The following is a 16938-nucleotide window of genomic DNA, read 5'->3' on the forward strand; positions in this document are numbered from 1 at the left end:
AAAAGTTGCTCAGTCAAATTATTACTTAAAGGAATAGGCCACCGTTTTTACATACTAAGATATGTTCTTACTTAACCTTAGACGTGTTAATATATACCCGTCTGGTCTTTGTCCGTGCGCTCTGTCACGCAAACGGAGCACATACGCAGCCTCTCCCACATGTCATATAGCTCCAAAAAAGCTCACGATAGAAGCTACCAAGCTCTTCCACGTGTTCCCTATTTAAATAAAGTTACGTGAAGTGTTTTCATGCGAAGTATATTTACACAGAAATGTAACATGTCGATTTTATAAGCAAATAAAAAGGGGAACTATATTGTGAGGCGTAATGATACGAGGAGCAAAACGTCCGCGCAGTAACTCCTAAAGACTTCCCCCCCGCTCACTTCCGTCAATAACCTTTAGGAGTTACTGCGCGGACGTTTTGCTCCTCGTATCATTACGCCTCACATTATAGTCCCCCTTTTTATCTGCTTATAAAATTGACATGCTACATTTCTGTGTAAATATACTTTGCATGAAAACACTTCACATAACTTTATTTAAATAGGAAACACGTGGAAGAGCTTGGTAGCTTCTATCGTGAGCTTTTTTGGAGCTATATGACATGTGGGAGAGGCTGCGTATGTGCTCCGTTTGCGTGACAGAGCGCACGGACAAAGACCAGACGGGGATATATTAACACGACTAAGGTTAGGTAAGAACATATCTTAGTATATAAAAACGGTGGCCTATTCCTTTAAAGCAGTACTAAGTACTCATGCCCCTAGAGGCCATAAGCGCCACTGCAGGTGTCGTAGCATGTTACGGTTTTTTACTCATTAATTGTCCGTGAGAGTAAATGCTACGCTGACAGAAAAGACAAAGGGAAAGAGGGATATTGTACATCCAATTACACAATGGACATAATTTTTTTCACTCAAACTTGGCTGTAAATACTGTTTAAGTGGCGCTAGCCCGCAGTTAGCTTTGCCCGATAGCTTGTTAGCTTCTTCTGCGTGATTCCATTAGTGTGTATTGGTGGCTCCGGGTCTGGCCAGAGACACCAGGGGGAGATGAAAAACCCCAATCATCCCATCTTGTATTACCCCAGAGGGACAACGAAAAGATTTATTAAGGTAAACAAGTTGCTTAGTTCTTCTTTAAGTCAAAGTACTGGCGTCTTTGCGAAAGGAAATGTTTGAGTTTTCAAAAGTACAAATCAGTTTAAATAAGTGTTGTTAATAATAGCTTTGCAGTGATTTCACCACTTGTTTGGTACGGTAACACAGCAGAGACAAGCCTTATATTTTGTCACGAGTCAATGGCATTGGCAAAATTACATGTGCACACAACCACTCACTGTTCAATAGTGGCAGTAATTAATATACTTAGCTTTCAAATGTAATGGAAAACTATAAACATAAGAATTTCTCAACAAAAAGAATGCTGATCCTAAAACACTATACTTGAGTTTACATTTACTGACCACCTTTGATAATAGGGGATGCTTCTCTTCAATCCAGGTTTCTGTTCTTTCTGATGTTGCTCATTTCCTTTTCTCAAGTTCAACCACCTACGCACAACCATAAATCCATAAATGTTGAAGAGCATAACTGTTTATAACAAATTTCATAGTCCACTCTATTTTGGACACAGGACCTGGGACACTGTGCACTCGGCGCGTTTGTTACTAGCATTTTGCGGCGAAGCCTTGGTACAACCTCTCCCTCGCATAAAGCGCATATTGGTCTATATAAAACGCTAGCCTGCACTGAAGTAAAGTGGTGCTTGTGTAGGGGCTGTTGCAATATTTCACTAACTGGGATTAGACTCTGTAACAACATTTGCGCTTTAAAATCACCCATTTAATAAAGTGCTGGGTGCTGGCATCACTTTGGGAAACACTGCTGGGGCCGGTGGTAATCGCATTACATTGGATCATGTTACAGCAACAAAACAGAGTGAGTGAGAAGGAGATGGGCTCAACTGTCCAACACAGCATTGACTGGTCCTTGGCCATCTATTAAAAGTGGCTTAGAGCGATATGCCTGTTTATTACACTGGTCTTGAATGATCCCTTATAATGCATGATGTATGGCATTTTGTCATTTTGGCTTGGCATCAATAAAGCTGTGCTATTTTACTTATTTTTTAATGAAATCGCAATCTCAGCGACAGTTGTACAGCCAACTCAGTAACAGCACTTGGTGGCATAATATGGAAACTATTAAGTTTTGAATGAGGCTATTTTTAAAGGCCTATCTTGCCTATGTTTCAAATATATATATATATATATATATATATATATATATATATATATATATATATATATATATATATATATACATTATTAAAAGGTATATCTATTTTTAATGTGAATAAATAAATACATATTATTAGAATTGAGTGAATCCTCTGTCACAATATCCCTGACCATGCAAGAAAAACGTATTCTCTTTAACTGCATTCATAAATCTTCTTGCTGGTCATCATTTACTCAGTGAAGCGTCCATACTGGAAGGACGGATATAAAAGAAACTGATCACTGGAGATAGACAGACAGGTAAATCAATAAATATTTGAATCATTCATTATTCATCTACGTGTATTTCAATTAGTGGTTATGGGTGGCCAACGAGCTTGCAGAGTTGACATAAGAAATCACCATGAGAATTTTGTCTATGGAAGCATTGGGGATGATAAGCAGCCAAGTATCTGTCCTAACCAGACAAAGGCTTTCATTGCCGCATGATTTTGTATTGTTGCACAAAACTTTCAGTAAAAAGGGGTTCGTCTGTTTCAACATAATGGCAGTGAGTGAGTAAGTGATAACAATTTCAGCACTAGCGAGAAGCCACAGAAGGCTCTGGCTACAATGCATGGTCCCCCAATTATGAACCAAAATTACAGCACACAAAACCACAATGGTTTGTCTAATTACAGGCATCTGGACCAAATATGTAACCAGCAGCAATCTTACATGTTCAATTGCTGGGCATAAGATTTAGAAAAAATAAAACACAATAACCTCAGCATTCAATGAAGAGGAGTGTCCTCAAAGGTTAGAGTTTGGGATTTTTTTCTTACTAATCCAAAAATATACATAAAATAATAACCCATGTGCGCTTAAATTATACTATTTCCCCATTTTCATTGAAAACCAGAGAGATTTTGAGATTAGAAGAAATGTAGCTTGTGGTAAAAAGTTGATTGACTGCTGCTTTCAATCCATGTTGGCACTTCTTTTCAGTCAATACTTTCAGTGCCTTAAATCTACCTCTCACAACGGTGTGTCCGCTTTATTACGAGCTAATGTAAAATAACGTCATAATATAATGACTGAGTAATTATTATGACTTTTCCAAATACTGCCAACAAACTGATGTACAAAACGGCATTTATTATAACGCCCGTGCCCATATATGGTGCGTAAAATGCCACCTTATGCATTACAACATAATATATGCATGACAAAAACAGCTGTTTTTAGAAAAGGCTCGTGCCTTTTTAATGAAGCTACATGACTTCGGGCAACTGTGTAAAATCGTAAAACTGACAATCATACCTAGTAGTAACAGCTTGACTTCTCTGGAAGACTTCTCTCTGTCTTCCCGTAGGTTTTTGTCAATCATCTTACTCCTCTCCACCGCTGCCTTGTCCTCGGCGCTGATCGTGCACCCCATGTCCCCGCTTGACGCACAAATAACTTATCCTTTTAGTTGTATGGAGTGAAATTAAGTCTTTCATAAGTTGCCAAGCGATACAATCCCGTTGAGCTGCCCGGGAACCCGCGGAGAGTGAACTTTCTTCCCTGGCTGCTGCTGCTGCTCGGGTGGAGGAAGCGGCCACAGGGGAAAGGCGTTGGCAAAAAAAGCGGAGACTCGTCTGTGTCCACCCGCAGCAAGACGCTCAAACTGATGCTGAGTGCGCTGGCTCGGGTCCGCGCGCCCAGACACTGACCCTTCAAACTTGCGGAAAAGAAAAGCACTCCAAAAACCTGCCCCAATAGCCCAACGCGTTCACTTTGATCTGAACTGTAGGATAGTTAGAATAATGGGAGTGTGTTTGACAGAAGTTCAGGAATCGCGTTATGTTGCAACGCCACCTCAATGAGGACGGAAAATCGATACTAACCCACGAGGCACCATGGGAAGTGTAGTTGTCTGTCTGACAAATTGATGCGCCTCGTGGCACGTCAGCTCAAGCCTCAAGCCCCATGCGGTACGTAGACAGATGACGTTCTCAAGAAATATTTATCTATGTTTTCTGTCAGTTAAAATGGGTGACGTTTAACTCCATTTAACCTCAACCAATGCGTTTATTTGACTCCAAATTGAGGGTCATGTGATTAGGCTACACATTTCTGTAGAGTGAGAGCGCCCTCGTTGTATTCTGAAATGAACTGCAGTAGCTACGTTTGTACTGCACGCGTTGCATACAGAGGGGAAAGAAAAGAAAAGGAAAAGAAAAGAAAAAGAAGTTGCTTAACCTGTTACTTGCCGCCCCTCACGGGGTGAGGGTCAGGGTTAGGAACGGCCAATGTGATGTAAGTTGTGTTTCACTTCACACAGATCACACACATTTTAAACAACTGAAAGGTCTTGGCTTTCAAATGAGATATCGCGCTGCTGTAAGAGGCAATATGCTTAACTCAAACCCCATCCCTAAACCTAACCCTAACCTGGCAGCAGACAACAGGTTAAGGAACTACACTCACTCAAGCTAAATCCAGACCAGGATACACTGTATTTGTCACCTCTTTACACACGCCTATACTCGAGTAAAATTGGACTTTCACTGGCATTATGTAGTTTATTTCATTTTATAAGCTTTCAAATATGAGAGTTTAGTTTAGACCAGTGGAATTTGCAGATATAGGTTACACAGGCACGAGGGCAAATAGACCGGTGACCAATTATGTTTATGGGTAGTTTGGAACAAATAAAAATGCACAACATGTCAGGCTTGTCCTGAATTGCAGCAATCATGACAAGGCTCAAGGAAAAACACGTGACTTAAATTTATTGTTTAGCATCGTTCACAACTTCCGCTCTCCACATATTGATTAATAAAACTTCAGACAGTAACTTTCTCTCTGTTGTTGTCGTTGTTGCCCAAGGCCACAAGCAAATGGCAGACTGCTCTAACTGTGGGTCTGTCTGTGCGCAGCAGGAGGCGCCCTACTCCCCTGCACATGAGAGAGATAATTCACGGCAACTTCTCGCCCTAAGGACCTGCGGGGGAGCGGCCACAGCACGTCTGACAGTCACACGCCATGAGGAAAGAGAGAGGTATAGTAAGTCCCCTTCACAAAGCCTTTTCTAGGCACGATGGGTCCAAGCTTGGGGCCATAAAGAATAAGTATCTAATATGCACTATATAGGATGACAAGCCACAATTTAACTAAGAATATAATAAAACATAAAACAGAATATTATAAAACATAGTCGTTTTAATCTATAGGTCTATGGGTCTATATACATATAGTATATATATCCTATCTAGAGGACCCGAGCTTGGAGGAAAAAGAGTGGGTGAGGAAGAGTCTTCATATATATATATATATATATTGGGGCGACAGTGGCGCAGATGGTAGAGCGGGTCGTCTCATGATCGAAAGGTCAGGGGTTCGGATCCCACCTCCTGAAAGTGCACACTGTCGTTGTGTCCTTGGGCAAGACACTTCACCCACATTGCCCCCAGTGTCTGCGTACATTGGTGTATGAATGAGAGTGTGAATGGGTGAGTGGATCCTTGCTGTAAAGCGCTTTGAGTGCCTAATGTAGGTGGAAAAGCGCTGTATAAGTTGAGACCATTTACCATATATGATGTGGTATATTCCCCTACAGATTATTATTGATTTTAGTAGTAGATATTTCTTGCTAAAATCATGATCAAAACAACTCAGTACCAGTCATTTAATGGTTCCGCCAGCCTTTGGGACACAACTCCTTCCTTTCATCCACCTCCTCCCTCTCTCCCCTGAAATAACCATTTCCACGTAATCAAATGTCTACCTTTAATCAACAGTTAAACATGTCATTCAACAGTCTTCCAGGTACAAAAGTGGTATTTTCACCGATGGTAAAACCTGAAGAAGTCAAAGAATATTTTACAAAACGGGACGGTTTATCTTATCAGCAGATGGCATCAGAAAGGGAGATTACAGTGAGTAATCTGATTGGTCAAGGCCCTTTTTGTTGCAGCTGACTGAAAACCACCAAAGAGAAGTGCATTTAATATTGATTTTGTATATCAAACTTAACGGTTTTACAGTTTCTTTGTGCTATCAAATCACAGTGTGCACTTTTCAATTTTGCACAAGCTTGACAGTGTGATTTATCTGTGTTACAAACAGGAAATGAACGGTGTGAGAACATTTTTTACTAATTAAAAACATTGTAACAGCCTTGAACTGACAAAGAGACGTTTATGGTTTTGACTTCCAGCAGATATTGGCTTCTGTTTTTGTGCCATGTGTCTTGCATCTTGTGACCCTGCCAGGGGTGTCCATGAACAACCGAAATAGACAAGGGAACAGTGGTTTAGTCTCAAAGTGTTTTATAACTTGAATTTTGGTTTGCCAGCATTACATGATTTGTGCAAATTGCTTTCCACCTGAGATGAGAGAAGCAGCATTTGGCAAGAAAAAAAAAAAATCAGCAAGTGGTTGTGACTCAAGGACCACTGTGTACTCAGAAGTTTTCTCACTTAGTTCAAGTTTCAATCCAGAAAATACGTAATGATTTACTGCTTAGTTAATTCCTGCATTGATCCTGGCATAATACTGGTTCAGACGTAAGTATACGATTGTGGTTGTGGTTTAGTCCTGTCAAGAGATTATTTTGGTCAATTAAAATTATACTTAAACATTCTCAGATATGGTTGATACTTAGTAGAAGCAGTGAAATAGGCCAAAGGCAAAAGCTGTGTTACACCTGTGCCACATGTAGCCACAACAAACCATGGTGTTTACACTCACACTTGTGCAGTATTTACGTGTAAACAGCCAGACGTCGCAGGGCCTCTTCACTCCCTGCCATGTCCCTCACTCGCCCCACCAGACCATTTTCAAACACACTGTAGAGGTTGTTTTTGTCAAAATCTCTTTCACACCATCATAAAAAATGAAAGCACAGTCACATTGTTTGTCTTTAGGGGTAAAAAGGGGGCAATATCACAAGCCTCCCAATGTCAGCTGAATTTGGTGAGTAGGTGATAATCATAAGACCAGATAAGCATGATAATAATGTTCCTGGAGTAAAACATTATCAGCTGTGTGCCCCCAGAGCCTGCTGTAAAACTACCCCAGTGGAGGCAATAAATTTCAATATATTTTTTATAGAGACAAACTTGCTTTATGTCACAATCTACTGCAGTAACTTGCATTCTTTCTGTGGTGTATTTAGCGTTATTTTTAGTCAAAACAAACAGGGACAGGTTCTAATATTGCATTTAGCCAAGATAAATAAAAGTGGGAAAACTGAAAGTTGACTTCATTGGATTGCTCTTTGCTCAAACTGTATAGGGTCTTAAACACATTATGACACATATAGTTAGTACCACGGCGTAACAGAAAGAGGTGAGTGCAGAGCTGTGACTGGGGCAGGACTAAGGACAGCACGTATGGAGCAGCTTCAGTTTCATGGAAAAGCTACATAACTTGAATTCTTCAGAGAAGGTTCTGTGTTTTTGCAGTATTCTGTGGTTTAGCATTACAGCAGTGTCAGAGCAGAACAAGTGATGCATTCATTTAGTTCTCTCATAAAACAGGAATAAACCGAATGTATCAGTGGTCATTAACAGACAGTACATAGGCTACAGTTACGGGAGAGACTTGAAGCCTCTCTCTGATCCGTGGAGATCATTGTTCAGTTGCTGTTGCTGTATGAACTCTGAGGTCTCGTCTAAGATCTGTCCAGGGACAGTAAAGTCCAGGGGCTCCGCAGCGCCCTCTGTCCCAGGCTCAGGACTGGCTCTGCTGTGGGAGTTACAGGGCTCCAGGCTGCAGCCCGTGCCCTGCAGGAACTGTAGGAAGTTCTCCTCAATAGAGGCCTCCCGGCTGGGCAGCTGCTCTGCCTCTCCACGCCCTGCCCTCTTAAACAGACAGGCCAGGTGTCTGCCCAGTTCCTCCCGGATCTGTCTGTTCAGACAGCCATAGAAGAATGGGTTGGAGGTGAAACAGAAATATCCGATCCATGTGACCACATCTTCCAGCTGGGCCAGGGCGAAGGGCGAGGCAGACATTGTGGCCGAATACAGGTGGAAGGAGAAGTACGGCAGCCAACAACAGACAAACTGACCCCCCACTGCCACGAGCACCACAGCAGCCTTACCCCCACCGAACATCCTCTGAGGGGTGGTGCGCGCCCCAGTCCCACTCAGACTGGCTCCCATTGTAGAGTGACTGCTGAGGGACTCGGAGCGCTGGCGGGACGATTCTGGCCAAGTGGGCAAAGGGCCATGATGCATGGCAGCCACACGGGCCACTTTGAACATGTTACAGTACACCACCAGGATGACCAGCACTGGGCACAAGAAATAAATAAAACTGAAGAAGCCCATGAAGAGGAGGCGTGTGAGCCACCCCCCTGTCCAATGAAGGGAGCAATGTCTCTGACCTGGGACAAGGTCCAGAGGAACCCCCTGTTCCTGACGGCCCTGCAGCAGCCATCCCAACAGTGGCAGCACTGACATAATCACAGCTTTCACCCAAATCCCCACCAGCACCAACACCACCACACCCACAGTCATCTTCACCTCGTGCCTCATGGGGTGTACAATGTAGTAGTAGCGCTCCACGTTAATGGCACAGATGGTGAGGATGGCAGCGCTGACCAAACACACAGAGAGGCACAGGTAGCTTCGGCAGAGAGTCTCATTCACTGCAACCCGATCAGAGAGCATCCCCAGAGGCATAACCACCAGGGCCGCCACGAGGTCCACGAGACACAGGTGGAAGACAAAAGCAAACTTCCGGAGCTGCGGGGTCCGGCTGATCACCACCATCACTGCCAGGTTCCCCACCACCGCCAGGATCTCCATCACTATCATGGCGCACAGAGCTAAAGACTGGTTCAGGTCCACTCTGCCGCCCGGACCCCTGACAACAGGCTCGGTCCTATTGGTTGTCGCCTGTGGGTGCAGCAGGGCCGGAAGGAAGGGCAGCCCCGCCAGAGAGGTGTTCCAGAGGGGACTGGCTGTGACAGGAGGCTCCATAAGAGGATGGGTGGAGAAGAGAGTTTGCAGAGTATCACGGGCCCATCACCCATCCTCCCCTGTTGTAGGAGAAGCTCAGAGCATGCAGTGTTCCATAGGCAGCTGGAGCAGACTGACTCTGGTTCCAGGGCAGTGCAGATGATTTCTGGAGATGGCAACTGGCTCGAGGCCACTCAGACAGGTTCAGCCTCAAAGAAGGAGATATCTATAAGACAGAGAGTCAAGTTTGAAGTAATTAGATGGGAGATTTATAATAAAACTTTCAACATCCATTCTGATTCTCTCATTAATCAATGTCTCAATTTAGGTGAAACCGTTTTTTCCTTTATTCCTCACTAGCCACATCAAAGTGGATCTCTTTTTTTTTAAATGTTTTGACCTATGATTTAATTTGTGTTTTTACAAAGGAAACATTAATTGCTAGGAGGAACATTGTTTATACGCCATATTTGGACCAGAAGAAATCGTCTTTCTTGTTGACACTAAGGTTTTCTCCCTCATGGCTTATGAGGATTCTTGGTGGATTGGATATCTGCATTTTCAGATGCGTGTTTTGAGTGCAGTTGCCCCTGGGACAAACTAAAAGCACTGAGTGGACCATATGTCGACCTTAACAGAGTCTAGAAGGAAACTGGATTAGAAAATGAACTGCAAAACTCAGCATTATCAACGTCTGAGTGATGGACCAAATCAATATGCACTTTTCAGGCCCACCAAAGAAACAGCTGTCAGACTGCCTTTGACATATTTAATAGTAAGACTGTAACCTTTGGTCGAATGCACTGTACACATTACTACAAATGTCATATTCATGACAGTTCTCATGTTCTGGTTTGCTCCTGGTCTTTACTGTCAGCAAAGAATTAACTAATGTAAGAAATACTAGTCTACTTACAGGTATTTATGATTTATAGATATTTTAGAGCTTGCCTTTTACTCATAGTCAAAGTCAAACATAGGCAAAATAAACTTTTAAATTAACAATTAAAATAGCGACTCTAGCACCTGAAAAACAATGACATTGTGTTCTATGATATACAGTAGTAGTGAGAACTTGAGATTCGCACTACAGGATACTGCATTATGAAACTCCCATTGTCACTATTGCTGTGTTTACGGTTACAACCTGTGCACCCGGCAAAGCCTAACACAGTCAGAGCCTCAGTCTGTGGTACATTTCCATACACTGTACGCCTGCATGGACAAGTTTTCCATTTCACAAGAGTGAGAGACCTCGTCCCAAAACAGTCAGCTGACAGACACAGACGTCAAAGGGGGCCAGCGATGATTTGGAGATGGATAGGGCTTTCTTCGGCCTTATCAATGACGTCCAAATACGAACGGACTGCAATCTATTTGATATTCACGAGTGATTATCCTCACATTAAAAACTCATGTCAAACTTTAAATAGATACGAACTCTTGACTCAACTAATTGCATTATAACACTGCTTTGGAGGTTTGTTAACTAACTGTAAATGCCCGTCCTGGCACTCTAGATTTTCTGTCTTTACAGGGTAATGTTTTATCCCATGATGATGTTTAACCAATTGAATAGCCCTACTGGTATACCCTTCAGCTGCTACATTCAAAATGTGACAATATGCAAAGCAAACACCACAGAGTAATTTACAAAGGCACAAAAAACAAGTAAAAAACAAAACAGGATGTTATTTGCTTTTGAACACTGAACTTTGAAATGTTAAACTGTTCCTATAACCGTCTGCACACTGACACACCACTATATGCAGAGAGAAAATGTCCTTAAGTGGAAACCTTATGACCCTATCATACGCACATGACTCACTATTTACTGCCAGAAGAAAACAGCCTCTTGTTCAAGCCTGTCTGATTATAAAACACATGCAAAAAATTAAAATAAAAGCATAAATCTGTATAATATGAAAGTGTCAGTCGCCACATACCTTAGAAACGGTGATGTTTCTTCTTGCTGTCTCTGTGCGTTATAACAGAGATGACTTGCCTGGCTCTGTCCCACTGTGAGAGGAGAGGGGCTGGACAGTAGTAGAGCCAAAATAAGGGGGGCTCAGCACAGTCTCCTCCTCACCTGGCCCCTTTCATGGCATCATCACCTCCCACCTCCAAGCTCCTATTAGCCCCGTGACTCTCCAATCACCACGCATCTCCACCGCAAAACCTCACCGCTCTTGTCTTGCGCTGGAAAAGCTGCTTACAAATAGGGCAATATTGAATGGCAATCTCCAGCTCCGGTGCGGCGAGGAGCAGGCAGCCTCGCACAGGCAGCGGGTGGGTGGCTGTGTCCTCTCCACTGGGTCTTAGTGCCACCTTCACTTCCTTCCCTCAAAGGGAGTTATTTCCCAATTCTTATCCCCTTGCCTTTTTCTAGGTCACACATCAGGTCCCTACACGGAAAAAAAAAAATGTGTCAGAAAATTGGACAAAATCACCTTAACTTTCAACCATCAGCAGCCTTTTGTCTCATGCTGTGTCTCCGCTTCTGTATCCGGCAAAAGCCCTCTCACGCGGACGGATTATTGATTCGCATAGAGCCAAAGAAAAACCTGGTTTGTTGATGTTAATGAGGTGAGATTAACATTTGCAAATGGCCCAGCCTACAAACGTACATACTGTGTACTGCACACACTCAAACAGGGCTTAAGGAAGTGCCATGTGAACTATTGAGTGGATATACCCACAGTAAATGTGATATTATGTAGAATTAACAAATACAACATTGTAGATAGTTGGTTATTAGTGCACTTCACCACGTTGACTGATGGAACTGAGATGTTTGCACTGTCCGTTCTTTCAAAACGTGTCTTAAGAGATGTTTGTGTAAGCCCTCAGTCGTCCACGAGTTATAGACTAAAGTGGAGTAAAGAATTTCTGAGTTCTGGGTTGCTTGAGTTGAGGATGTTTCACCTCCAAAGTCAGACAAGGTGACAGGCACGCTTGTTCGCTATACGATGGCCTGAGAACATAAAGATGTGTGGCAACTTCTGATACAGTTTGAGGTTCTTCACTGTTTAGTTCATTTTTCTTGACATCTCTTAAAATAAATAAGAGATTTTGGCTTTGCTTTATATTGTTGTGACAATTTTAATTAACTTTTTCACACGGGGGAAAAAACGCACCTTGACAAACCAGATTCTTATAAATCTTTCAATTGATTTCTTCTCACGTCCATGATTTATCCTTCACCCCTCCTTTACATCAGGCACATCAATTCATGGTTTGGACAAGGAAGCTATACAGTGTACATTGGGTTTACTCTGTGCTCTATGGTTCTGTTTCACGCACCAAAACATAATAATTAGACAATATGTGCTAAAAGGTGCTGTTTAGAGATAGCAAAATGGCTTTATGTGATTTACACTTGCAGTGAACTCGAGGAATGTGATTAGTACATAATTTGCCTCTTTTCACGGCAAAATCAATTCCCAAAGCTGACATATGAGCGCGTATCGATCCAATTACAGTGCTACTATACCCACACAAAATCCTTTCAGACAACACTTGCCTGGCCTCCTCCAGTTACCACCACCTTTGGGAACATTATTGCTGCAAAAAAAGCAACATAAATGTTTAGCTATAGTATTAGTGACTGTGTTCACGTCTCAAGTGGTAGATAATGTCAGAAATAGCTGGTGCCTGATGCTTGCCTCTGGACCAATCACAGCTCTGAGAACTACAAAGGTTTCCATGGTGATCCCCTCGTCAGCTATCCCCCCGTTCCTGCCCCCGTCTCGAACTGTGCGCCCCCCAGCCCCGCAGCTACCCCCCTCGCCCCATAACCCCTGATAACTAAAAGGGCAACTGGCCAGTGCGAAGAACAACAAACACCACTTTGATGTAAACATAAACATGGAGGAGAAAGAGCTGTGATGGTAATAGACAGTTATTGTATACATGTAGGGCGTATTATTCACACTGTAGAGACTCAATATTTGGCAATGTGTCAAAAACACACAACGGATTCCACAGAGAGCTAGATTTGCGTCACATGTTGCATATGATTGACATTGTGAATATAGATCACCCAATGAATTATTCAGATTCAATAGGAGCTTATCAAGTCTTGACCAATCAGACCGCATAGTATATAGAAAAATACTGTTTTTTTCTGTCTGGAAAATGTGTGCACTCGAACAAAATTTGTTCCAGTCCATGTTGATACCTGTTTTAGATTCTACTTACTTCTATTGTTTATATTTTACTGTTATTCTAGCTGTTGACTTGGTTTGAAGGATTGTTTTGATTGTACTATTGATCTACTGTGACAATGCCATTTCTCACGTGGATCAATAACATCAGTCTAAGTAAAAAAAAACAAAAAAACAAAAAGGTAGCACAATCTACGCTCAATAAAGAACAGTAACTCTGGATTAAGTAAAACCGAAAAAGAATTGTGGTGTAATAATAGAAATAGGTTGCACATTCTATAATGGGCAGCGATAAACGTAACTCATTGTGTGGAAATCTACAAATATTCTTAATATTCTATCGTAATTAGGTCCACCATATTAATCTTAAGGCTAAAAATCCTATTAAACTGCCTGAAATGCCCCCATTTACCAATAGAGATTATGTATCTGGTGTCCTGGTATAGCATGTCCTTGCATAGCAAGTCATCTCAGCTATAACACACAGAGACAACAACACTGTTTCTAAGGTATGTCGCTACTGACACCTTTATGTTATAGATTTATGCTTTTACTTAAACTTTTTGCATGTGTTTTATAATCAGACAGACTTGAACAAGAGGCTGTTTTCTTCTGGTGTGGCAACTGAATTCAAATGAGTGGTAAGCAGTGGCAAGCCACATAGCCCTCTATACAATACTGGGTTTCCAAAGACATCTGGACCTCTGTCTCCCCTCCTTTCCATTCTTTGAATTTCCACCTTTTGTCCTATTGATCCTCATGCTGAGAGCAGGTATGCCGTTTGTAAACCAGCTGGGATTGGGGAACAAAGTCACGTGACTAGGGGTTACCGAGAAAACAAGGGAGATGCTGATAGAAATGATACATTAGCCAATAAAAGCAAATGCATGCAAAGAAAAAGGCTAATACACCTTTAAAACACTGACCTCTATGCCAGCTTTTGTTTTGAAGGCCCTGTCTTAAGTTTGTTTTGTTGCCAAATATGATTATTTTATTATCTTGCCATCTCATTTCCCAGATTTTATAAACTTTATATTTACTTCTCATTTTGACATAACGCCAGTATAGTACTTTTACTTGTGCACAGGTTTAGATTTCATAAAGGTGACCTTTGTATGTTGGTTTCATTCCTCAAAAGATATTTATCTAAAATTGGTTATCCAAATGAGAATCTTTTTTTTTTATAGTTCACTACAAGAGGAACGTTGTTTGTACTGATAAATCCACTGATAAATTGAACACATGATCAGGCATTGATTCAATTACAATGCTACTAATCGGCAAAATCAACGTTTATGTGACATTTACCTGGCTCCTCTGGCTCAGTTCCTGCTACTCTGGAGCTGCTCATGTGACTCGGAGGAAGAGGCAGGAGCAGAGCGGATGGCCCTAAAACAAGAGTGTTATTGTTTGTGGTTAGTGCGGACATGAATGCACACAGCTCCAATGGGAATAGTGTCTCAGTGAAATGTAGTTCCCCTTGGAATTTAGCTTGTCTCTTGAAGGTTAAAGGAATTGGATTTTTCAGGAACCCATGTTTGTCCGCAGATATGAAGCCAACATGCTAAAATGAAATAAAGATTGATTTTATAGATAACAATTTTGCTTCATCCACTATTACTCTTTATGTTTACTCAATATTCATTATTGCATTGTTGTGTTTAGGTTCTTGAGCCCACTCACTGCCAATTATAGTCTAATTTTAAGAAATCTGTCCTCGGGGTGAGATATTTACCTTTGAATTAAACAACTACAACAGTTTTATTTCAAGTAAATTGAGATTTTCATCTAGTTGATTTTTTAAATCTTAATTTAGATGTAAATATCTCGCCCCATGGACAAATTTCTTGAAATTAGACTCTAAAATCAAGGGCAAAAGTATTATTTTAAGGCTACTTTTTGCAGTGTGATTGTATAATTGGCAGTGAGTGGGCTCAAGAACCTAAACACAACAATGCAATAATGAATATTGAGTAAACATAAAGAGTAATAGTGGATGAAGCAAAATTGTTATCTATAAAATCAATCTTTATTTCATTTTAGCATGTTGGCTTCATATCTGCGGACAAACATGGGTTCCTTATTTCAAGAGAAATGCACTTATCAAGGCCCCATGGTTTGGGCTGCCATATCTAATGGCTAAATATAAGCCTATGGTTAAAAATAAGCCTTTACTTTGAGTAGATTTGTATACAGACTCCATACCCTGCCTTTAAAGTAACTATAACCTCAAACAACATCAAACAATGTGGCAATTCTTGGAGACTTTAACATTCATGTAAACTCTCCCACAAGTCAATATACCACAGAGCTACTACAACTCCTGGACACACTCAATCTCAGACAACTTGTGACAGTCCCTACCCATACAAAAGGGCACACACTGGACCTCATCATAACAAACTTTCCGGTTAACAACGTCCATGTACATGATCTAGGCATATCTGACCACAACGCCTTATCATTAGACTTCTCACTCCTGACCCCACTTAATAAGCCTAAACATCAAATTAGTTTCCGGAAAATAAAAGACATAAACCCCGAACAACTGTCCTACGACCTACAAAACCTGACCATATCTGCCCATCACTCTGCTCCTGATGCACTTGTTCACCACTACAATACCGGACTACAAGACATACTTGACGCCCATGCACCCCTCAAGACTCGGACCGTAACATTCACACGCTCTGCTCCGTGGTACACTGGTGCGCTGCGTAGACAGAAGGCGGCTGGGAGGATCCTTGAGAGGCGCTACGTTGCCTCTGGGCTGACTGTCCACAAAAGTATTTACAGGGAACACCAAAGATCATATGCCAAATCACTCAGTCACGCACGGTCACAATACTATTCTAACATCATTAACAATAATCCAGGAAATTCAAAACAACTCTTTAAAACAATAAACCATCTTCTCAGTCCACCAGCCCTGAGGCAAAATAACAGTACCAATGACCAGTGCAATAACTTCCTTGATTCTTTCATCACAAAAATTTCTATCATCCGCTCAAACCTGATGCCTGGCAATGTCACGCCACCCACCCCCCCAACCTCAGCACCAACATTCTCCCATTTCATCCTCCCCACACACAGACAGGTTGAGATTCTCATTTGCAACATGAGACCCTCATCTTGCTCATTGGACCCCCTTCCCACTGCCCTGATCAAATCAAATATCACTTCCCTAAGCCCTCTCATCACCACCATCATAAACTCCTCCCTGAAATCTGGCCACCTTCCAACTTCTCTCAAAACTGCACTTATCATCCCTCGACTTAAGAAACCCTCCCTCGATCCAGACACTCTGTCAAATTACCGACCCATCTCTAACCTCCCATTTCTCTCCAAAGTCATTGAAAAAGTAATTGTCACTCAAATCCATAACCACCTTCACTCACACAGTCTCTATGAAAAATTTCAGTCCGGTTTCCGCTCCGCTCATAGTACAGAGACAGCCCTGGTCAGGGTCACAAATGATCTGCTTGTGGCTGCTGACCAGGGCTCTCCATCCCTCCTCCTGCTCTTGGACCTCTCAGCCGCCTTCGATACCGTTGACCACACCATCCTCCTTCACCGTCTGCAGCACTACATC

The 16938-nt window shown here is 42.0% G+C and overlaps 2 protein-coding genes across 2 annotated transcripts in view; both read right to left on the minus strand.

Moving 5' to 3' along the window:
• The window catches only part of gnai3 (guanine nucleotide binding protein (G protein), alpha inhibiting activity polypeptide 3), a 14006-nt gene extending 9853 nt beyond the window's left edge, over positions 1 to 4153 (minus strand). Inside the window, 2 exon segments of the mRNA XM_079557678.1 lie at positions 3503 to 3531; positions 3534 to 4153. Of these exon segments, the coding sequence (XP_079413804.1) occupies positions 3503 to 3531; positions 3534 to 3665 (161 nt within the window). The 5' untranslated portion in view covers positions 3666 to 4153.
• Positions 4154 to 5936: 1783 nt separating this feature from the next.
• Positions 5937 to 11540, minus strand: gpr61 (G protein-coupled receptor 61). Its single transcript, XM_079557816.1, has 2 exons — positions 11127 to 11540; positions 5937 to 9406 (listed from the first exon to the last, which is right to left on the minus strand). The coding sequence occupies exon 2, from the start codon at positions 9199 to 9201 to the stop codon at positions 7807 to 7809; it is 1395 nt and encodes a 464-aa protein (XP_079413942.1). The 5' UTR covers positions 9202 to 9406; positions 11127 to 11540; the 3' UTR covers positions 5937 to 7806.
• Between the last annotated feature and the right edge of the window lie 5398 nt (positions 11541 to 16938).

Source organism: Gobius niger (genome assembly GCF_951799975.1).
Source record: "Gobius niger genome assembly, chromosome: 6".
In the NCBI taxonomy this organism is placed as follows: Eukaryota; Metazoa; Chordata; class Actinopteri; order Gobiiformes; family Gobiidae; genus Gobius; species Gobius niger.